Here is a 20,599-nt window from a genome sequence, read left to right on the forward strand (position 1 = left end):
TTTCTTTCTCATGTGGGTTTCATTTCAATATCCAGTTGTGAGGTGAGTTTGGCGGCAGCTAAAAGGGCAGGGAGAGGTTTCGAAGGAACAAACGTCAAAGTGAGGGTGGAATTTGTTGGTTCTAGTAGGGACAGAAAGGGGGACAGCGAGTGAAGCAACGGTGACGACCAGAGCATCCTTTTTGAAGTACGTCTTAAACTCAACTCTTCTTCATCTTCTGGGGAAGATCAGGAGGGTAGAGCTCTAAGGAAGTCACGGTAGTTTATCTTGTCTTCTCCACAAGAACATAGGTCAATCAACTGAGGAAAAAAGAGAAAGAAATAAACAACATGAAGAGCTGGAAGCTGCAAATTTATTTTTTATAGGGGAAAGCGCATAGAAGATCTTATTGCCCTGCATGGAAGCGCCTACCACCTAGTTCTGAATCACAGGGAATGAGAGCTTATAGATGGCACCTACGCAAGGAGAAGAGTTAAAGAGTTTGAGTTGATTCCTGGTTGCTTCCAGGTATCACCACAATGGCAACAAATCCACAAAAATAATAAAGTGAAGCCATAGAGCTCCTTGTAAAGATTCTTCTTTCCCTTGTTGCTGGGGGACAACATTTAACTAGGGTTGCTCTGGTGTGACTGATATCTGCACTGCTCTCCAACCCAGACAGTGCTTAACTCTCTGCCATATGTTTAATGTATAGCACAGCTGCACTCCTGAGAGCTCTGAGCATGCTATCAGTAGGATTTAAGAGAGAAGAGGGACGCTTTGTAGTGCTTAGGTCCTAAATGGAGATTGAAACGTGGGGGTTCAGCCTCAGTTGTCACAGGTTCCCCACGTGCTGTTGGGCACCTCGGTTATCTGCCATTCTGGGGACAAGGACATGTCACCACATTGTGACTCCCCGGGGCAGAGGGGTCTGTGCTGAACTACATTAAGAGACATAAATCCCCCGCTTGTGTATGTTTCTAAGCAGGGCTGTGATGCTCACAGTTGGCTGGTTTGGAATTTTGTAGTTTTTTTTAATCAAGGGAGCTACTCCCTCAATTTCCACATTTCTTTAAACTCCAAACCTGCCTTTATTGGCCACTAATCTACTGCATATCACGTCACGCTAAGCAAGCATCCTTGCCAGCCGTATTCCTGAAGGATCCTCCAGCCCCGCTGCACCAATCTCCCTCTTCACTTCCCTCATATTTTCTGCTCTGCAGGCTGTGGTCTCCATAGAGCACCCAGCAAGCCTGTGTTTTAATTGTGTTAACCAAGCACTTATGACTCTAATTTCCTTTTCTTTTGGTTTGTTTTTTTGGTACAATACTTAGGGTCAATGGGGCAGAGTCCAGTTGGAGGCCTGTATCTAGTGGAGTGTTCAAGGGTCAGAACTGGGGCCAGTATTATTCAATATATTCATCAATGACTTGGATGAGGGAATAGAGTGACTGTCAGCAAGTTTGCTGGTGACACCAAGCTGGGAGGAGTGGTGACACTGGAAGCTGTGCTGCCATCAGAGACCTGGACAGGCTGGAGTGTTGGGTGGGAAAAATCTAATGAAATAGAACGGAGAGTGTAGAGTCTTGAATCTGGGCAGGAACAACCCCAGGTTCCAGTGTAAGTTGGGGAATGACCTGTTAGAGAGCAGTGTAGGGGAAAGGGACCTGGTGGTCCTGGGGACAGCAGGATGACCATGAGCCAGCACTGGGCCCTTGTGGCCAGGAAGGCCAATGGTACCTGGGGTGGATTAGAAGGGGGTGGTCAGTAGGTCAGAGAGGTTCTCCTGCCCCTCTACTCTGCCCTGATGAGACCACAGCTGGAATCTTGTGTCCAGTTGTGGCCCCTCAGTTCCAGCAGGACAGGGAACTGCTGGAGAGAGTCCAGCGCAGCCACCAAGATGCTGAAGGGAGTGGAGCATCTCCCGTGTGAGGAAAGGCTGAGGGAGCTGGGGCTCTGGAGCTGGAGAACAGGAGACTGAGGGGTGACTCATTCATGGGGATCAATATGGAAAGGGGGAATGTCAGGAGGATGGAGCCAGGCTCTTCTGGGTGACAACCAATGGTAGGACAAGGGGCAATGGGTACAAACTGGAACACAAAACGTTCCACTTAAATTTGAGAAGAAACTTCTTCCCCAGTGAGGGTGGCAGAGCCTGGCCCAGGCTGCCCAGGGAGATTGTGGAGTCTCCTTCTCTGCAGACATTCCAACCCGCCTGGACACCTTCCTGTGTAACCTTATCTGGGTGTTCCTGCTCCATGGGGGGATTGCACTGGATGATGTTTTGAGGTCCCTTCCAACCCCTGACATTCTGGGATTCTCAAATCTTCAGTTGGTGTTAAATCCAAAATGCGTCCAAGCATTCCCAAGCACCTCAGGGTCATCGCTACTCAAGCCCAGGTGTGTTTAAGTCATGACAGACCCTGCAGTAGCCTATCACGATATACAGCCTCCGCTGCTCATGTCTGAGACCCGAACCAACATAAAACAGTGCAGCCCAACACCAGGCTGCTCAGTTTGGGGGCAACCTGGGTAACATTTCTTCCCTTTACTTAAGGACAGCGATTATTATCTGTTCCTTTAATATGAAGCAGCTGTTCCCTCTGACCTTGTTAACCAGCAAGGCGTTGGTCGGCACACATGTGCTCTCAAGGGCAGCTAAAAATGTCCCTTTGTCCACGACACCAGAGCCATCCTGGTCGCACTGAAGAAGCTCCTTGCGAACGTTGTCGATGTTCAAGTGCTTATGGAGCTTCAGCTCTTCCCGAACCTGCACAATTAAGTCATCCAGTTCCTGCCTGCTGGTCTCAAGTGCGGGGATGTCGCTGTAGGAGAAAGGAAGAACGAGAATTAATGTAAAAGCCTTACTGCGACATTTCTGTGCAGGCTGCCCAGATTCTATTTCTGGACACACTGCAGGCTTCTGGGTGGTTGTTCTTTACGGCAAGATCATCAAGCTCATCTCAGTTTGGACTTGGAGATGAAGCTCAGTCTTGTCCTTGGAGCACCAGGTAAACTATTTTCCTTTTTCAGGACATTTCCCCCATTCACTTTTTCCTGCAAGTGTTTTGGGACAAGAAGCGCTGCCTTGTGTGCTTCATGCAGCCCCAAGAACCGTTTGAAACTCTGATTTCAACCAGAGCCCCTGAACTACCACGATACTGACTCCCAAATGTCTTGTGAGGTAATAAGGTTGTTACTGGGTCACCCGAAAGGGGTCCAGACAGCTAAAAAAGAGGATGTGGTCTAGGTCCTCATAGGCTGATAAGCACAGCCAGAGCAAATGAAAAAATAAAAGACTCCAGCAACTCTTCGCTGAGCCTGGTACCATCTGGTAGCTCGTGCAGGTACTGTCACAGCAGCTGCTCAACTGAACTGCTGTCTTTGGGGAAAAGATGACTCTGAACGGATCACAGCTGCTGAGCCAGAGCCGTTGTCCTTGTTTTGTTAAAATGAAGTTTCTCTTTTAGTGAATTTGCCTGTCAGCTAAAGCTTTCATATTAGCTGCGTTTTCCCAAAAACCAGATACATGTTTTGGCGAACACAGCAATGGGATGCAAGGTCATTGGTAAGGATGGATGCACATCTCACCAGAGGGGCAACGAGAAACAGGTGACCAGAAACTGACCAATGGAGCACAACATCCCATTCATGTGAATATTTCATATAAAAGTGGGAGATCACGAGGATCTCATCCCTTTTCCTTATGGCGACGATAGGAGAGGACCTTGCGAGTCATCCCTGTGAACTGAGGCCAGTGACAGACTGAATCCAGTTCCATTGGCTGGAGAGTCCAGTCCAGGACTTTGGGTGCCAGCTCTGCAGTTGCTGGGACTTTCAAGATGGGTTTTGTACCTTTTGTATTATCTTCTGTATTTTATCAGTAGCATTAGTAATACATTTTTAATTTTTCCCACTCTCTTCTCTCTGTCCTTCTTTCCCTCCCGATCACCTGTCCTTAGTGGGAAGGGGGGCGAGCGGGTTAACAATACATCTGCCACGGGTTTATTGTCACCCCGCAATCAAAACCTCGACAGCTGTCCCGCAGGGTTTTTGGTCAGCAGCAGCCACCGTGTCATGTTGTATAGATGTGATTCCCTCTGTATGTGTCCAAACACGGGCTCTTGGAGCTGAATGATCAGCGGAGCAGCCGCTGCACAGCAGGCTGGAGGCTGCTGAAAGCTCCCTTAGCTGTCAACCTGAGCCTTATTTAGCTCCACAACACCATCCTTTGAAGCCTACCTGTTGGCAGCCTCCTTCCCCACCTGCTGCGGGCGAATATGATCCCTCAGGGACTGCAGCGTGGCCGCAGGGAAACGCTCTGCGTTGCTCTCCATGTAATTAAGCACGTATTCATCGGCGTCGGTGATAATAAACCTGTGGCCAAACACTGGGGAAGAGGCGTTAAAGAAAGCAGCGTTACTTGCCTTTCAAGTCACTTCAGCATCCAGGAGAGAAGACGGTTTCTCTCTTGTGGCTGGGCCCAGGTTTAAGCAAGCTCTGCTCTGTGTTTCAGTCCTCAAAGTGAGGAGGGTTTCACCAACTCAAAGGGAGTTTTGCTGCAAGAAAAGCAGCTGCTGAGAGTAAAGGCTCCGTGCTTGGGCCTGCAGTGACTCCCCCATTAGCACTGGTGTGTTTCTAAATATTTCAGTGTTACATTTATTTTCCATGCAGGATAGATTTACAGTTTTTGCTGCTGGTAGTCGTCTGGTGTAGATTTACCCCTGTGAATCCTGGCACGTCCCAAAATGTAAACTGAACACATACAGTGGAGAATGTAGCTCTTTTCCTAATTATGGCAAAGGTCCGAACATTGACACTAACAGAGTTATATTAACATACAGCATTTGGTTATCTGGAAACTCAAATGTGATGAGACCCAGAAGGAAGAAATGTTTCAAGTGAAGGAAGGTGTATGCACTGTCTGTGCAATAAATGACATATCCGAGCAATGCACAGAGAATAATTATCAGTCCAGGCTGGATTTTACCTTCAATTGTTGAACCGATGATGAGGTCAGAGGGCTCATAGTACGTGGCGTTCTCTGTAGTAGAGCCTGGCTTGGCGACTCTGGTCTTTCTTAAGTATTTGCCTCCGATGATGCCAGAGTTACGGACTGGGGGTTCATAGATACTGATCATGTCATCAGAGAGGAAATACGAGAGGATGAAACGACGCTTTCTGTCCTCAGGGTTTGGTGATTCCTAGAGGAAAGGTAAGCAAAGTTTTAAGCAGGTCTTTATTGCCTGTGTTTAGAAATACCTAGTGTTTAGAAATACCCAGTACCCCACTCAGAAGCACCGAGAGTTCACAGTTATTTTAATAGCTGACTAAACAAAACACTTGATGTAGGCCAGATGCTACAGATATGCTGACATAGCACAACAAAGCCCTAGACAGTGTGGAGTATCTGAATTTCAAAGGCGACTTGCTCTGGTCAGGCCAACAGAAGCAGAATCTGGGCTACAGTCACCAAGTATATTCAGTGTTTCCACAGACTGAGTAATCCAAGAGAAAGGAATATCTTGTATGGAATTTAGCATTAAAATTTAGCATTAACATTACATTTTTGATTATACTGAGTGCCTGAGAGAGGTTGGTACTGCTCTTAGTCACAGCAAGACACTCCCCTGACACACCAGTGGGTTTATTAGTTTATTAGTTATTAGTTTAAAATTAAGTGGATCTGGACTTGTTAGCTGTGACCTTTAGGAACTGCAGCACAACAGGGAAAAGAAATCAGCCCTTATTCACCCTGGGCGTTTGGAGAGGGCTATGACCAGGCAGTGCAGGAAATGCCATTGCTGGATAGGCCAGAGGCTCCTTGCATAAACCAACGGTAAAGCCAACACAGAAGCCAGACTCTAAATGCTGTGGGTGGAAAACACAGGATTACAGAATCCCAGAATATCAGGGGTTGGAAGGGACCTGGAAAGCTCATCCAGTGCAATCCCCCCATGGAGCAGGAACACCCAGATGAGGTTACACAGGAAGGTGTCCAGGTGGGTTGGAATGTCTGCAGAGAAGGAGACTCCACAACCTCCCTGGGGAGCCTGGGCCAGGCTCTGACACCCTCACCATGAAGTTTCTTCTCAAATTTAAGTGGAACCTCTTGTGTTCCAGTTTGTAACCATTGCCCCTTGTCCTACCATTGGTTGTCACCGAGAAGATCCTGGCTCCATCCTCCTGACACTCCCCCTTTCCATATTGATCCCCATGAATGAGTCACTCCCCAGTCTCCTCCAAGCTCAAGAGCCCCAGCTCCCTCAGCCTTTCCTCACACGGGAGATGCTCCACTCCCTTCAGCATCTTTGTTGCCCTGAGCTGGACTCTCTCCAGCAGTTCCCTGTCCTTCTGGAACTGAGGGGCCACAACTGGACACAATATTCCAGGTGTGGTCTCATCAGGGCAGAGTAGAGGGGCAGGAGAACCTCTCTGACCTACTAACCACCCCCTTCTAACCCACCCCAGGTACCATTGGCCTTCCTGGCCACAAGGGCCCAGTGCTGGCTCATGGTCATTCTGCTGTCTCCAGGACCCCCAGGTCACTTTCCCCCACGCTGCTCTCTGCACCGTCCCCACGGGCTCCCCAGCTCTTGCCCTGGCACTCGGGTGGGTGCCACAGCCAGGATGAGCCCAGAGAAGGATCCGGGAGCCGGCAGCGGGGGGACAGCAAGCTGCCGCTCGTGGCCGTCATTGAAGGCAGGCAGAGGCATGGTGCCCACTTGCAATGCCATATCATCTGTCACGTGCTGGTGTCAGTGGGAGTTTTTCCATAAATGGCTGTAGTTTTGTAGCGTGGCTGTTTGGTACTTTCTGCCCTTGGTTTTGTTTTGTTTTTTTACTACCTTTGCATGCTACTAATTGTCACAGCAAGTACACAAACAGCATCCCCTGAGCGGCACCGGTGTTGCTTTGGGGAACCATCTTTTCCCACCAGCACAGAGGAGAATTTGCTAACAGCCTAGCAAACTCTTCCTCTCATTCTTCAGACCCTACAGTATAAGCTGGCACTGCAGTAAAATACTCACCAGGGCCACCTGGTATCGCAGCACCTTCTTGTCATTCTCTAGCATTTTAGCAATGTCTTTCCGGGGAGGCTTTGGAATCAGAGAAAAGCAGTTCTGAAGAGAGTCTTCGAGCATGCCAAAACCATTATAGGGAGGAATTACCTGCATCCAGAAGAGATAATGAGCAGAAATTAAGACCAAGGCAGTGTTTGCAAGACAGCTTATCAGAAATCAGCTGTTTGGAAGGAAATTTTCTGTTGCCGGGTAGCAATAGCTGTTACATCCTTAGAGATGCTACTAGCCTGGCCATGTGTTGGACCCCTTACTTATAGAAATATCTAAGAGAATGTAGAAAATCTGAAATAAAGCCAGGTAATTTCTCTGGACAAAAAGACTACGGTTATATTAATAACCAAACCTTCATGTGTACAGGAACTCCAGCTTCTGTATGGTTCCCTGTTAAGCTATTCCCTGTCATGCTCTAGGACAGCCAGCACTCCAAACTATTTCTAGGCTCAATTTTGGAGGTAACAAGGACAGTGACTATCCCCAGTAGGCAGTTTGGACTTATCAACCCTGTTTTGGAGAGCGAGGGAGAGTTCAGTAGCATGAGTGCAGCTAGACTGTGCCAGCTGGCTTCCCAGCCAAAACCAAACCCTGACACTGGTTAATTTTCTAGCATAGACCTAAGCAGGGCTCTTTCTGTCACTATTAGCAAGTGCATTGTCCTTTACGGTATTAAAATCAACAGTTTCAGAGGACTTTCATTCGATTATGACCATTCTTGCCCTGTCTTCTTCAAGCATCTTTTCTTTAAGCTGAGCTTGTTTACTATAGCTTTTACTAAGCTGAATGTATGTTTTACTATAAGAGCTTACAGCAACTGCTTCCTTCTCTCCCCTCCTTTGAGAAATGGTTTGCGTTACCTGTGGAACTTCCTCAGGTGGTTTCTTCTCCATTTCCACCGGCTGGAAGTCTGTGATGCCAAATTTGTCACGGTAGAAGTTTCGTGTGAACTCATCGCAATCATAGATGAAGAAGGTGCGTCCGAGGAGGGTGGTAGACTTGCCAACCGCAAAATCTTTAGCTGTGTACCACTCCAGTACCTCATGATCGGAGATCTCCATCACACAGCTTGGGAAATTCTCTGAGGACGAGGGAGCCAAAGGAGAAAAAAATCAATCAATCAATCAATCAATCAATCAGGTAGATGTTAATGTTTCCTGGTGAAAAGGGATACAAAAGCAAAGCTGTATAAATAGCACCAGAGAACTGTTGGTACAACTGTCCCGACACAGTTTGCCAAAAGATAAAGAATTTAGTTATCATTTAAAGAACTTTGGCCAAAAAACAATGACACTAGGAGCGTTCTCAGCAGAAATTCTCCAGACTCTGTGTACCTTTGACACGGCCACCACTTTAGTGTCTGCCCACCAAGGCAGATGGGCTGGCCAATCTAAACTCACTTGTCTTTTCCACTAAGGTTTTGGGCAAGCGTTGGCGTCTTATCAGTACTGGGAATCGATCTTTGCCGTCATTTTGCTTGTAGACTTCCCGCACCTCCACTGTGTCATCTGCCAAGTAGTAATGGATGACACAAGACCGTTTCTCACCAAACATGTTGTTGGTGTCGTCCCAAATGGCGTAGAAGCGAAGGACCTAGGGTGGAGGAGAAAGAGGCAGAGAAAACAACCGTGGATTAGAATTAGTGATGCTCTGTCCAAATGAAGTGGGTTGGGAAGGGTGCGGTGATTGGAGGCATCTCAGCAACCTTCTCTACCATGTACAGAAGAACTTGTGCTGGGGCACTGGGGTGAATGGGCTGCTGCGGCAGCGGTGGGAAGGGCAGCAGGAGCCTGCAGACATGGACAGGCCTGGCTTAGCTCGAAAGCAGCAAGAGAGACAAAACAGTTTATGCCAAGACAAGAAATTCAGTTCAAGTTCATGAGGAAACATTGGGAGGGGAGGGGGAAGTGATTAAAAAGCAACAGAGAATAATTGCCCAGCAATGAGTAGGGAAGTAGTGTTAAGGGAAGTGATTTTTATAATGAAACTTGCTGTAGCAACACAAGAATCTTGTTGTGACTCTTAAACCATTCATTTCATGGGCAATTCTTCACTGTTGTCATGCTGAGGAAGGCAGAGGGCAATGCACTCGGCAGTCCTGAAGATGCTGCGTTCCCTACAGACCCATCTTATTCCTGCCTGGTGGAAATACACAGAACTCAGGTCATGTCCTGCTCCTGTTTCATTTTCTATTATAGATGTTGTCTATAGGGGTTCTTAACTTGTTGCCAGATGAAAAGAAGATCCAGAGGAGCAGGGAGGTGTTAGTCAGCCGTGTGCACAGGGAGAATTCGCTCAGAGCAAGTGGCATTTGTGTTTGTCTGAAATCCTCAACTCTGGCACCTGGCACTGATGTTTTATGGGAATAGATGAGTGGATGCAGCACGCCCATTCGTATTCAAACTGCATCTGGCCCTGCGCATTTCCCAAGGCAGGTGGCTTATCTCATCCCAATAGAAAGGGAAAGAGAGATGGTGGATATTGAGGTCAGTCTGCAATCCAAAGAGAAGCAGTTCACAAGGCACAAAGCTTGGCTGAAAAGATAAAAGATTTTGTTTGTCACTAAAGCCAAGGAGAAAATCTGGAGCCTGTTGAGTGGTCTGAGGTTTTTTAGAATGAATAAGGCTGTAGACACTCTCAAAACTTGGGTTTCAATAACACGTACAGTCTGTATCGCGGGTAATCACTACCAGCTCTCTCACCTGCTTGTCGTAAGTCAGAAACTGTTTGAATTGGTCGAAATCTGAAGGTGTGATGTACTTGCGCATAGGTGTCCGACGCATTTCTATATAGGGATCGAAAACCATCTCCTCTGGAGGGTTCAGCTCAATTCCTTGGCTCTCCAGGAACACCTAGGGAGGTCAGCTGAGGTATTAATGCTGCCGTGAGTTCTGAAGGTAAAAGGTAACTAGAGATTACAGATGGGCTGGGGTGAGTGCTGTCGGAACACAGGCTGCAGGAGTTTAGTTCTACTGCAACAGCAAATACAATAGGAGATCATAGAACCATTGCATTTGGAAGAGATCACTGAGTCCAATCATGAGCTAATCTTAGCACTAAGCTATGTGCCTAAGAACTTCATCTAAACACCTTTTAAGCCCCTCCAGGGATGGTGACTCCAGCACTGCCCTGGGCAGCCTGTTCCAATGCCCAACAGCCCTTTGGGGAAGAAATTGTTCCCCAGATCCAATCTAATCCCCACCCAGGTCTCTCAGCCGCTCCTATCACACTTGTGCTGCAGCCCCTTCCCCAGCTCCGTTCCCTTCTCTCAACTCGCTCCAGCACCTCAAGGGCTTTCCTACAGTGGGATGACCAAGATGTTTCTGTTTAAGCGGCTTCTTAGCTTTGCTTGCTCTTTAATTACTCAGGGCAGTCCTGTCCTCAACATCCAAGCTCAGATTTCACTTGAGCACAGTTTTCCTTTGCCTTAGGGCTTTAAATGGAGGATAACTGTCAGTTGGTCTCTTTTATGGAAATGAAAAAGATTAAATTAGCACATAACCGCAGATGTAGCCAGTTCTGAATTTGCAAGAAACTTGGGGCTCCCCAGTGTGTCAGACAGTGGAAGTCAGTGTTACCCACCAAGGCCCTTCAGGCCACAAGGAAATGTGGCAGCTCCAGTCCATCTTTCAGAAGTACTCTTCCCACAAAAAGAGGCCAATCTGCTTGTTCATGAAGGGATTTTTTTTACTTGACTCGGATGCATCAACAAGCCATAAGTATTACTTGTGTACTCACATCAGTCACCTCAAACTACCTCTGAAGTCAATGGACTTTTCCATTTTTGGCCTTGGGAAGTCAATGGACCTTTTTGGCCATGAAAACATTCAGTCCAGGAAGCACCTATGCAAACATCTCCAAAAGGCACAAGAGATCAACCTGAAGAGTCACAAGGCAGGTTCACACTTTCAAACTCACTATTTTCTGGTCTGGAGGGTGCCAGTTAATGATAAATAGACTAGTGGCCTTGAGATGTAGACCATGTAGCTCATGTCATGTTTTCCATCAACCAACCAACATTTACGTGAGAACCAGCTCTTCATCTGACGTGAACTGGCTTGAACAGTCATCCAGCTCCAGCAGAGCTGGCCCCACATGTTCTCAACAGCCACATATACACTTACATATTGCACATACTTAGGAAAGTTCCTGGGCACCGAGGCCAACTGAAAAGGAACAATGTGCAGCTAAACTCCCTCACCCTCCAGGACAGGTTGGCTGTACATAACTCGCCTATTAGGAATGGCACCTGGAGCATTCTAACTCCTGGGAATTGCTTGGAAGAATAATAGTTGTCCAGGGCTGAGATTATACTGGGGACAATCTAACAGGATACCATTATTTGTTATTATTTGTTCCTGGATCATTATTATTTCACTGACTGGTACAGAAATAGAAGAGCAGGCAATGAGGAAGCTTTCTTAGAAAGGTCAGTTCATACCATAATTCTCAACCCACGGATCATGACTGCTCTTCTGGCTTGGCTATAGATAGGTACAGAGTTAGGGACTGCATTCCCTTCCCCTATTCCTAAGTTAAGAGCTTTGAGTCAAAAAAAAAGAGTTAGGATCAGTAATTTCTCTCTCATTTATGCACAATGTTTCATCTGGGCCCTAACAGTTAAACTGCTGTATACGCAGACATGAACTTAGAATTTATATCCTAAGGAGAAGTCCTGAGGACAAAGGATGGACTCCCTAGGGCAAAAATATCAAGCAATTGATATGCCCTCAGCAAATATCATACCTTGACCTCCCCATTGATGTGAAGAAAGAGATCTTCATAAAAAGCAAAATGAAATATTGTAAGCAACCTTATTCTGAAAGCTACAGATGCAGAGTACTGGACCATAGCAGGTCTGGCCACCCAGTTCCTGCGATTCTCCGTGTCAATGTTCTCGGCACAAGAACCACACCTGTGTGAATGGGTCGCAGTCGACGATGCGGTACGTTCTGCCGTACATGGTGATGTTCATGCCCCGATTCAGATCTTTCCAGTGGTAATGCTCCCCCTGGTCGTTCTTGGGCACGCGGTGGCGTCGGAGAAGCGTGCCTTGGCGAAAACCCGCGTTGTCCACGAAAGGCTCGATGACGGTCATGCTGTCATCTTCCAAATAGTAATAGATACCCACTTGGCGGATCCGGTAATGCTCTTGTTGAGAGAGAGGAACATCTTCCTGGAAATAGGCATCAAACTTCAAAATCTGCCAAAGGGGAAATATCCCAAAGAGAGAGAGAGAGAAACAATTTGAAGGCCATGGTTAGTCTATTAAAACAAATAATTTGTTTGTAATGAGCTTTGGCAGGGCAAAGTCACCGGATTCTAATCTATAAAATCATCAAAGCCAGCTATAGCCTAATCTAAGAGTGATGGTGGAGGCACTGTGAGGGCTTTTATTAAGATTTGCCTTTTGCAAATGTGGTACATGAGACAAGTGTAAAAAGCGCAGCTTTTTCCCTACTTCTTGATCACCTGCTATTTCACCTACTGCCGGGTGTTTGGTTACTGCCAGTAAGACAGTTTGCTAACATATGTGACTTATTCTCACTATTGTCAGCCTTGCATACCCTGACTTAGGGAGATTTCAGTAGAAAGTGCAACCACACCTGTATATTTTAAAATCTGCACGGGTCATTTGAAGCCACGTCTATTCCTCACTGGCAGCAAAACCTAATCTGTGCTGGACAAACAGAGAGACAAATCGGTCCAGTCAATCACAGTCCCTGTGCCTGGCAGAAATACGAGGAATATTCCTCCCAAGATCATTAATTGCCCCTAAAAGGTGGCCAATCAAGCCTCGCATACCCAGCCTACATCAGGCATAGGTAATTAAGTGATAATAAAGCCAGCAAAAGTGCTTCAAAAGGGACCATGAGTTCCCCCAGCAGCACTGGGTCTCCTGTAACTCTGGCTCGAACGAAGAGAAGTATCTGACAGATGAAATGGCAAAATAGACATTATTCTGAAGGAACAGGTTAAGTGATTAACACAGCACATCTGTTTCCCAGCCTGTCGCACAGATGGGCTGAATATTGGCTGCAAACCGCTGTGCCAAGCTGGCTGGTAGCATGCAAACCCTGCACCGTCTCGGCTGTCGGCGGCTGTGGCTGCGCTCGCTGGCTCGCAACCAGTGTGACCAGAGCATTTAAAATCAAGGGTCAGCTCCAGGCTGCTCCAGCAGACACACAGCCACCTCCTAGCCCCATAAAATCACTGAGCAGAACAGGCTGTAACACGCTGCAGTGACAAACACCGGCGTAAATAGATAAACCGCAGCAAAACAGCCCCCGTTGCAGACTGTCTTGTTCAGTTACAATCCCAATAGAGTTTTGGAAACACCAAAGTCCAGGCTGTGGTTTACAGGGTTATAAACAGATGTTTTTTAGAGTTAATCAAACTTCTTTTCCAGCGCCTGCTGGAAACGCTCGAGCGTAACTTGTGGGGAATGTCTTGCATGGTTTATGTGTTATAATCCTCCTCCCGAGCAAAGAAAGCCTCTTTCAGTCTGGGGTTCAGCTGTCTCTGACTAAGGGCTGTGGCATCTGAAAACTGCTGTACGCTGTCCCATGAACCCTGGAGCTGTTTATATCTCCAAACTTGGCCGGCGGTATTCCTGGAATAAGCTGCTTTCTACCTTTTTGTCAAAAGCCACGTGTGCTGGAATGAAGCCCGAAGGTGGAGCCGGCTTGGCCGGCCCATAGGTCAGCACAGGTCTCACATTGGATAAATCATCTAATTCAGCTTGAGAAAGCTGATTGACGTGGAGCCGCTCCCCGCCGGCCCCCACCATTGGCAGCCGAGAAAAGGCGAATCCATTTCTGTAGCCCAGAGTCTGCGACCGATGGAAAGATGTTTTCTGTGGAAGGAAATCCAGCTGTTAGAACACCACATGCACTCTGAAAAGCTGAAACCACAGGAAAACACTAAGAGTGGAATATCCAGAATGCACCCCCACACACACCCCCAGCGTTTTATTATAACCTACGGCAGCAGTTATTTGCAATCAGATTTCACACTTATATTGAGAAGGCTGAAAGAACAGTAAGGAATAAAGCATCAGAGTGACCTCAAATCACAGCAATAACAGACTCCCCGAGAACTTATATCACTTAATTTCCCTATTGCCACCATTCTCAGCGCCTAGAATGAGGTGACAGCATTTTATCCGCCCTACTATTTATCTCACAAACTGTGTGTTCCCTACTCTGTGACACCTCGCTCCGTTATTGCCTTACGGTGCTCCCATGACTACCCGTTGTGCACCCTCTGTGTTTTCCATCACTTTTTATTGTGTTAATGCTCTCCTGGGGCTGATATGCACAGGATTTTCTTTGCTGTGTTAAATCAAGGTGCGCCGTGCTCTCAGAACTGCAATTATGAAACGCACCAAAGCGCATCAGCTGCTCCACCACCTCTCTCCACAACCCGTGCAAGGATCATATTAAATAACCACAACCCTCCAAGACCCTATAGCAGATTAATATTGTATAGTAGTGGCTATAGGATTTACCTGTTGTTTTTTGCTTCGTGGGTTTAATCTTAGTTTTGAGCTTTTTGAAGCATTTCACTGATCTTTGCTACCTGCCCCACGCCCTGAGCCATTCTTCAAGCTAAATAATGATCTAGCTGCCATGGGAAGGTCCCCACTTTGCTTAAGGACAAGCAACATGAAAATATCAGAGCTGTGAGTAGGATCTGAGCTCTGTCAGCCTAGTTCTTCACTACTGAAGATTCGGATCGGACTTGGGTGACAACAAGCTTCTCCTCTTGCTATCGAGTCCACCACGCCTGGCACCTCACCTGAGAGCATTTAAATAACACCTGCCTGGTTGGTCCCACTGGGCTTTCAACGCTTAATGCTCCAGAGAAAGCAGGAGAAATTGTGAGTCCATGGTAATAAAATCCCTGGATTTACTTTGACTTAAATACCATAGTTAAATACTGTATAAATATGGTAAAACACTCTCTCAGGTTGGGCAGAGAGGTGGTGGATGAACCATCCCTGGAGACATCCCAGGCCAGGCTGGACGGGGCTCTGAGCAACCTGAGCTGTGAAGATGTCCCTGCTCATGGCAGGGGTTGGATTAGATGAGGTTTGAAGGTCCCTTCAACCCAAACTAGTCTATGATTCTATGACTTTTACCAAGTAAAACAGTTGTACACATTTCTGAAGGAACAAACTTCAGCTCCTTTTCCAGACCCAGCCTCGCAATGAGTTCAGCATGTGAACCACTTCTTCACCCTCACCCCTCACGGTTAAGCCTCTAATCTTATTTATACCCTCAAAGCCCTGCTTGAATTTCACATAATTGCCTGTTTTCTCTTTAAACTGGCACTGCAGATCTTGCAACGCGGGGGCCAGAGCAGTTAGGAAAACACGTTTGTGTGAAAACAAGAGAGTTCACTGAAGATGTGTTAACGGAATGTCTTATAAACATTAGCCCTGCCGCAGAACGGCCCTTTCCTTCTGTTAAATAAATACCAATGGAAAACGGTGGGGAAAATATTAAAGGAAAATCAGGAAGTTTGTCTTTAAACAGGTCAATATCAGGAGTGCACAGGCTTTTATGGGCCCACAGTTGCCTGAAGAACAGAGCTCATCAATTCATGGGACTCCCAGGGCCCATAGGATCTCCAAAGAGAGCACAGATGCCATCTCATGTTATCAGGTGACTAATGTAAATTTAAAAGGGAAATTTAAAAGGGAAAACCCATCTAAATCTAAACTACTAATCACAGTTGCTGCCAGTCCACACCAGAAGAAATTCCACTGAATTAAGTCCTTCTTTTCGCCAAGTCTATAACGCTTCACCGATCCCCCTCGCAGTTTCGCTGTTTCTGCCACATGAATGCTAAGCAATAACAATACTATTTTATTTAAAGACAGAGGTCTTCTTCAGCACTTCTCAGCATCCACCTGGAAAACAAGTATTGCCATGCCCATGTTATAGACTGGAAATCGGAGGCAAAGCCACTTGGTAGCCCAGCCCGAGGAACACTGCAAAACCCTTTCTGGAGTCCAGATCTCCTTAAAACATAACCGATAGTTCAATATTTCAGGCTACTCTAAAATAATGATTTGCTTTGCTACGTCCCATGGGTGTTTCCTACTTACAGACAGTGCTGCTGAAGTCGGTAGAAATATTTTCCTGACTAAAGCAGGCAGGATTTTACTGATATAGGAAATAACGTTTTGCTAGGGGCAGAAATTTCCATTGCAGATTTCCAAGACGTTATAAATGACGTTGAGGAAATAATATTATGAAGTGGAGAATAATTCTGAGATAACCTTTATTACTTCAGGATTAAGAGTATTCGTTATGAGTAAATGACTCCACTTACTGTTGCAGAACTCACTCGTCACTGACTTAGAAAACAGTTTGGCTGTTCATGCTGGAAGGCACCATTAAGATTGGTACAGTGATAATCCTTGGGTAACCCTAATCCACACACAAGTAGAATAAGGAAAAGAGAGTCCTATTTAGGAAAATGGAGAGAACTGGGTTCCCATAAAAGCATCTAGAATGAACTGGACTGGGTTTCCCAAAGCCCATCACAGACCTTGTCAAGAGGATATCTGTCAAACAGGTGTTAGTGACAATGCCACCACAGGTAGGACAGTATGTTCCTAAGGGAGCACTAGATCCCTTCAGTGTTGTTAAGATCCTTTAGAAGTTCCCCCCCATTCCATCTGAGGAGCAATCGGGAGTTATAAAAATTCCTATTACAGGTTACGTAGGAAATACTGAAGTGTCCTCTAGAAATACGACGAGCATTGTGGCGGCAGGAGGTGGAAGATTTCCTCCTTTGGGAGAATCAGCATTTCCATGAGAAGATCAAACAAGCACGAGGTCTCTCTCCCAGGACGTAAAGAGGTTCTGTAAGTGACACGGGAAGAGCAGAGTGGGCTGATCCCCCTGCAGTGCTGGTCCAGCTCTGGGTCCTCAGCACAGGACACACATGGACCTGCTGGAGAGGGGCCAGAGGAGCCCCAGGAATGATCCAAGGCTGGAACAGCTCTGCTAGGAGGACAGGCTGAGAGAGTTGGGCTGTTCGGCTGGAGAAGAGAAGCTCTGGGGAGACCTTATTGTGGCCTTTTTGTACTTAAAAGGGACCAAGAAGAAAGATGGGGATAGACTTTTGAGCAGGGCCTGTTGTGATAGGACAAGGGGTGATGGTTTTAAACTAAAGGAGGGAGATTCAGGCCAGACATGAGGAAGAAATTTTGTACCCTGAGGGTGGTGAGAGCCTGTCCCAGGTTGTCCAGAGAGGTGGTGGATGAACCATTCCTGGAGACATCCCAGGCCAGGCTGGACGGGGCTCTGAGCAACCTGAGCTGGTGCAGATGTCCCTGCTCATGGCAGGGGTGGCACTGTGGGAGCTTTAATGGTCCCTTCCAGCCTAAATCATTCTATGTTTCTACGATCTGCAACAGATGTACCAAGGGGTAGAGTGGATTGGTAAGAAGTTCTCTCATCTGTAGAGCATAATCTGAGCAACACATCAAGAAGACATGAAAGTGCTTGTTGTGGAGGTGTCAGTTTTCAATGGGAATATCAAGCATAAGGAGTATTGTCCCAAGGTATTTCTATTCAGTTTTTTTTTCAGTACACCACATCCCATTACAAATGTTCCCATGCAAGTACTTGAGGTTCCATATCTTGCAGTACCAGAGGATACTAGGGCCCTGTTCTCCTGATGACAAGGTAATTTGGATGTATTGGGAGGGAAGAGGCAGAAGGAGGGGCCTCACCTGGAGTACTGAGCCCTATGGAAATGGAAAAGCCTGTTCCTGAGGATATTAAACTCCAGGGAAATGCTGGGCCTGCCCTGGTCTATCTGCTTCCTACAAAATCTGCAAGCATTGCTTCTGAAGCAGCCAGGAAAGACCAAGGATATTGGTTTCTCAAACAGACATTAGTTAACATTGAACTGAAGTTGAGAAATCAGGTCAAGACTCAAGATATTGGTTTCCCAGGGAGAAGGAAGGGCAGAGCTGCCAGGTGCTCTGAAACAGTCCTGGGAGGAACTCAGGGAGTATCAATTCCTCTCTATGGTGCCGCTTTGTCAAGAGAATATTGGGAAGATCCTCAGTGTGTGGGCCATTGGGAATGGGGAAAAAAGAGGTTGCTTCCTTGTTTAGGTATCAATTCAAGTGCAGAGGTTGAGAATAAGTGCTTCTTCCAGGGAACCTGGGAAGGGCTGAGGGGCTCTCACTTCCTCAAGAGGATCCTGGGGGCTGTGGTGGTATCAGTTCTGTGCTGGGACACCAGTTCTCTGAAGAGTATCAGGTTATCAGGTTCTAGAACTTCAGTTCCCTATGGGCTATCAAGGATTCGGTTCTTCAGAAAATACCGGGAGAGTATTTCATAGAATCATAGAATCACTTCAGTTGGAAGACACCCTCAGGATCATCAAGCCCAACCATAACCTAAGCTAACTCTAGCTCTAACGCATGTCCCTAAGAACCTCGTCTAAATGCCTTATAAACCCCTCCAGGGATGGTGACTCCAGCACTGCCCTGGGCAGCCTGTTCCAATGCCCCACAGCCCTTTGGGGAAGAAATTGTTCCCCACATCCAACCTCAACCTCCCCTGGCGCAACTTGAGGCCGTTTCCTCTGCTCCTGGTGCTTGTTCCTGGGGAGCAGAGCCCGACTTCCCCTGGCTCCAAGCTCCTTTCAGGCAGTTCAGAGATCAGAAGGTCTCCCCTCAGCTCCTGTTCTCCAGCTGAACTCCCCAGGTCCCTCAGCCGCTCCATCACACTTGTGCTCAGGTACTCTGTGGAAGTACCTGAGCTTTGGAGGAAAGGGTATCAGGAGGGTATATGTCATCCAGGAGATTGGTGATTTCAGAGTCTATCTGTCCCAATAAGGGTTGTAATTGGGTCTAGGACATTCCTGTTTCCCTTTGGCTTTGATGATTGATTCCTACTGGAGGACTGCTTGAGGTTTGGACGGGTTGGTTCTCCTGGGTGTATCAAGATAGTTGGGGCGATATCAGGCGCATTTAAGGGTCCTGGTTCAGAGCAGTATTAGAATGAGCAGCAGGTTCAGAACACATCCCTTTGTGAAAACTGAGAGGGTGCAGAGCAACAGGAGTTTCCCTGAGAGAATCAGGTGTCAAGTCTGTAAGTGAATATGGGGATACTCCTTCCCTTGGGGTAGCACATGGACTCGCAGGGAAACTGCCGGATGGATTCAGATGTACTGGATCGCTGTGGGGTGAGCTTGCAGATAGTAGTTCTGCAGTTATAGAGAAAGCTTTTGGCATCTCAAATGAGGCTGAGGGAACCCAGGTCTCCACAGCCATCAGGACAATTTCAGGGCATATCAGATGGGTTCAAGATGCAATGGGTTCCCTGGGGATGAGATTAAGAGTACCAGGTGCCCTGGAGAGTGGGTTTAGAGATGCCTGGTCCCCTAGGAACAGCTATGGAGAACTTAGGGAGCGCCAGGTCTGCCGTGAGTGGGGTCAGGGGATACCAGGTGCATTCAGAGAGTTCAGATCCCCCAGAAGTGAGCTCAACAGTTATTTGTTTGCTTTAGGAAGCACCAAGTCTCCTGCGGGAGAGGTCAGTGGGTATCAGGTTTGCTGAGGAGCACAAAGTGAGTTTACAGGGCACCTCGTTCCTTGGGGGTCACTTCACAGGGTACCGAGTCCCCTGAAGAGTGTTGGATGAGTTTGAGGGGTTCACAGGACACTACATCCCCTCAGAGATATCAGATGAATTTGGGAGGTAACCAGGCCCCTTGAGGGAATCAGTGTGGTCTGAGGAAATACCAGGTTCCCTGGGGGTGGGCTCGGAGGGTCATTTGTTCCATTGGGGGTGTGGGAGCAGGGGGAGGAGGGAGAGAGGCAGGTCTCTTGGGGAGTTAAGGAAGGGTTTGATGAAGCACCAGGCTCCATGGGGGTGTATTCAGGGGATACCAGATCCCCGGGGAGCCGGACAGGTTGCAGGTCCATAAAGCAGGTGGGGGGTTCTCAGGGGACTGGGTTTCCAGCACGGGGACGTGCTAAACCAGGTCGGGATCGAGGGTGTCCCGGGGGAACGGGGGTGTCCCGGGAGGGGACGGCTGCGCTCACCGTGGGGTCCCGGAAGGCGTAGCCCGGGAGGAAGGGCAGACCCGGCCCCGGCTCCGAGCTCATGGCGGCGGAACCGCGACCGCTCCCTCCCCGGCTCCGCTGACGCCGTCTCCACGGCAACCGCCGGCCGGCCCAGTGCGCAGGCGCGCAGGGAGACGTTGCGCATGCGCAGTGAGCCAGGCGAGCCCCGCGCCTGCGTGCTGAGCGCCAGGGAGCGGTTGCCGTGGCAACGGGACGGCGGGAGCGCGGCCCGTGGGGCCTGGCCGGACGGCGGCAGGAGCGGCCGAACCGCCCCCGGGACGCCGGGAAGGAGGCCGGTGCGCCCTCATCCCCGCAGTGTGGAAACAGTCAGCTGTGGAAAGCGTTAATTATGTTTTCTTACGGATTTGAGCGCGCTTCGGCCTGCTGCAGCACAGCCCGCCGCCATGTTCCTCCTCCTCCCCACGCCCAGCCGGGCCCT

The 20,599-nt window shown here is 47.9% G+C and overlaps 1 protein-coding gene across 1 annotated transcript; it reads right to left on the reverse strand.

Moving 5' to 3' along the window:
* Positions 1 to 227: 227 nt before the first annotated feature.
* On the reverse strand, positions 228 to 20,202 carry EFHC1 (EF-hand domain containing 1; the record flags this gene model as incomplete). Its single annotated transcript, XM_080342926.1, has 11 exons — positions 228 to 299; positions 2,588 to 2,804; positions 4,222 to 4,369; positions 4,970 to 5,183; positions 7,011 to 7,151; positions 7,916 to 8,136; positions 8,456 to 8,648; positions 9,758 to 9,907; positions 11,971 to 12,258; positions 13,690 to 13,911; positions 20,140 to 20,202. The coding sequence occupies 11 exons, from the start codon at positions 20,200 to 20,202 to the stop codon at positions 228 to 230; spliced, it is 1,929 nt and encodes a 642-aa protein (XP_080199052.1).
* Between the last annotated feature and the right edge of the window lie 397 nt (positions 20,203 to 20,599).

The sequence above is a fragment of the Nesoenas mayeri genome (genome assembly GCF_963082525.1).
Source record: "Nesoenas mayeri genome assembly, chromosome: 3".
Classification (NCBI taxonomy): Eukaryota; Metazoa; Chordata; class Aves; order Columbiformes; family Columbidae; genus Nesoenas; species Nesoenas mayeri.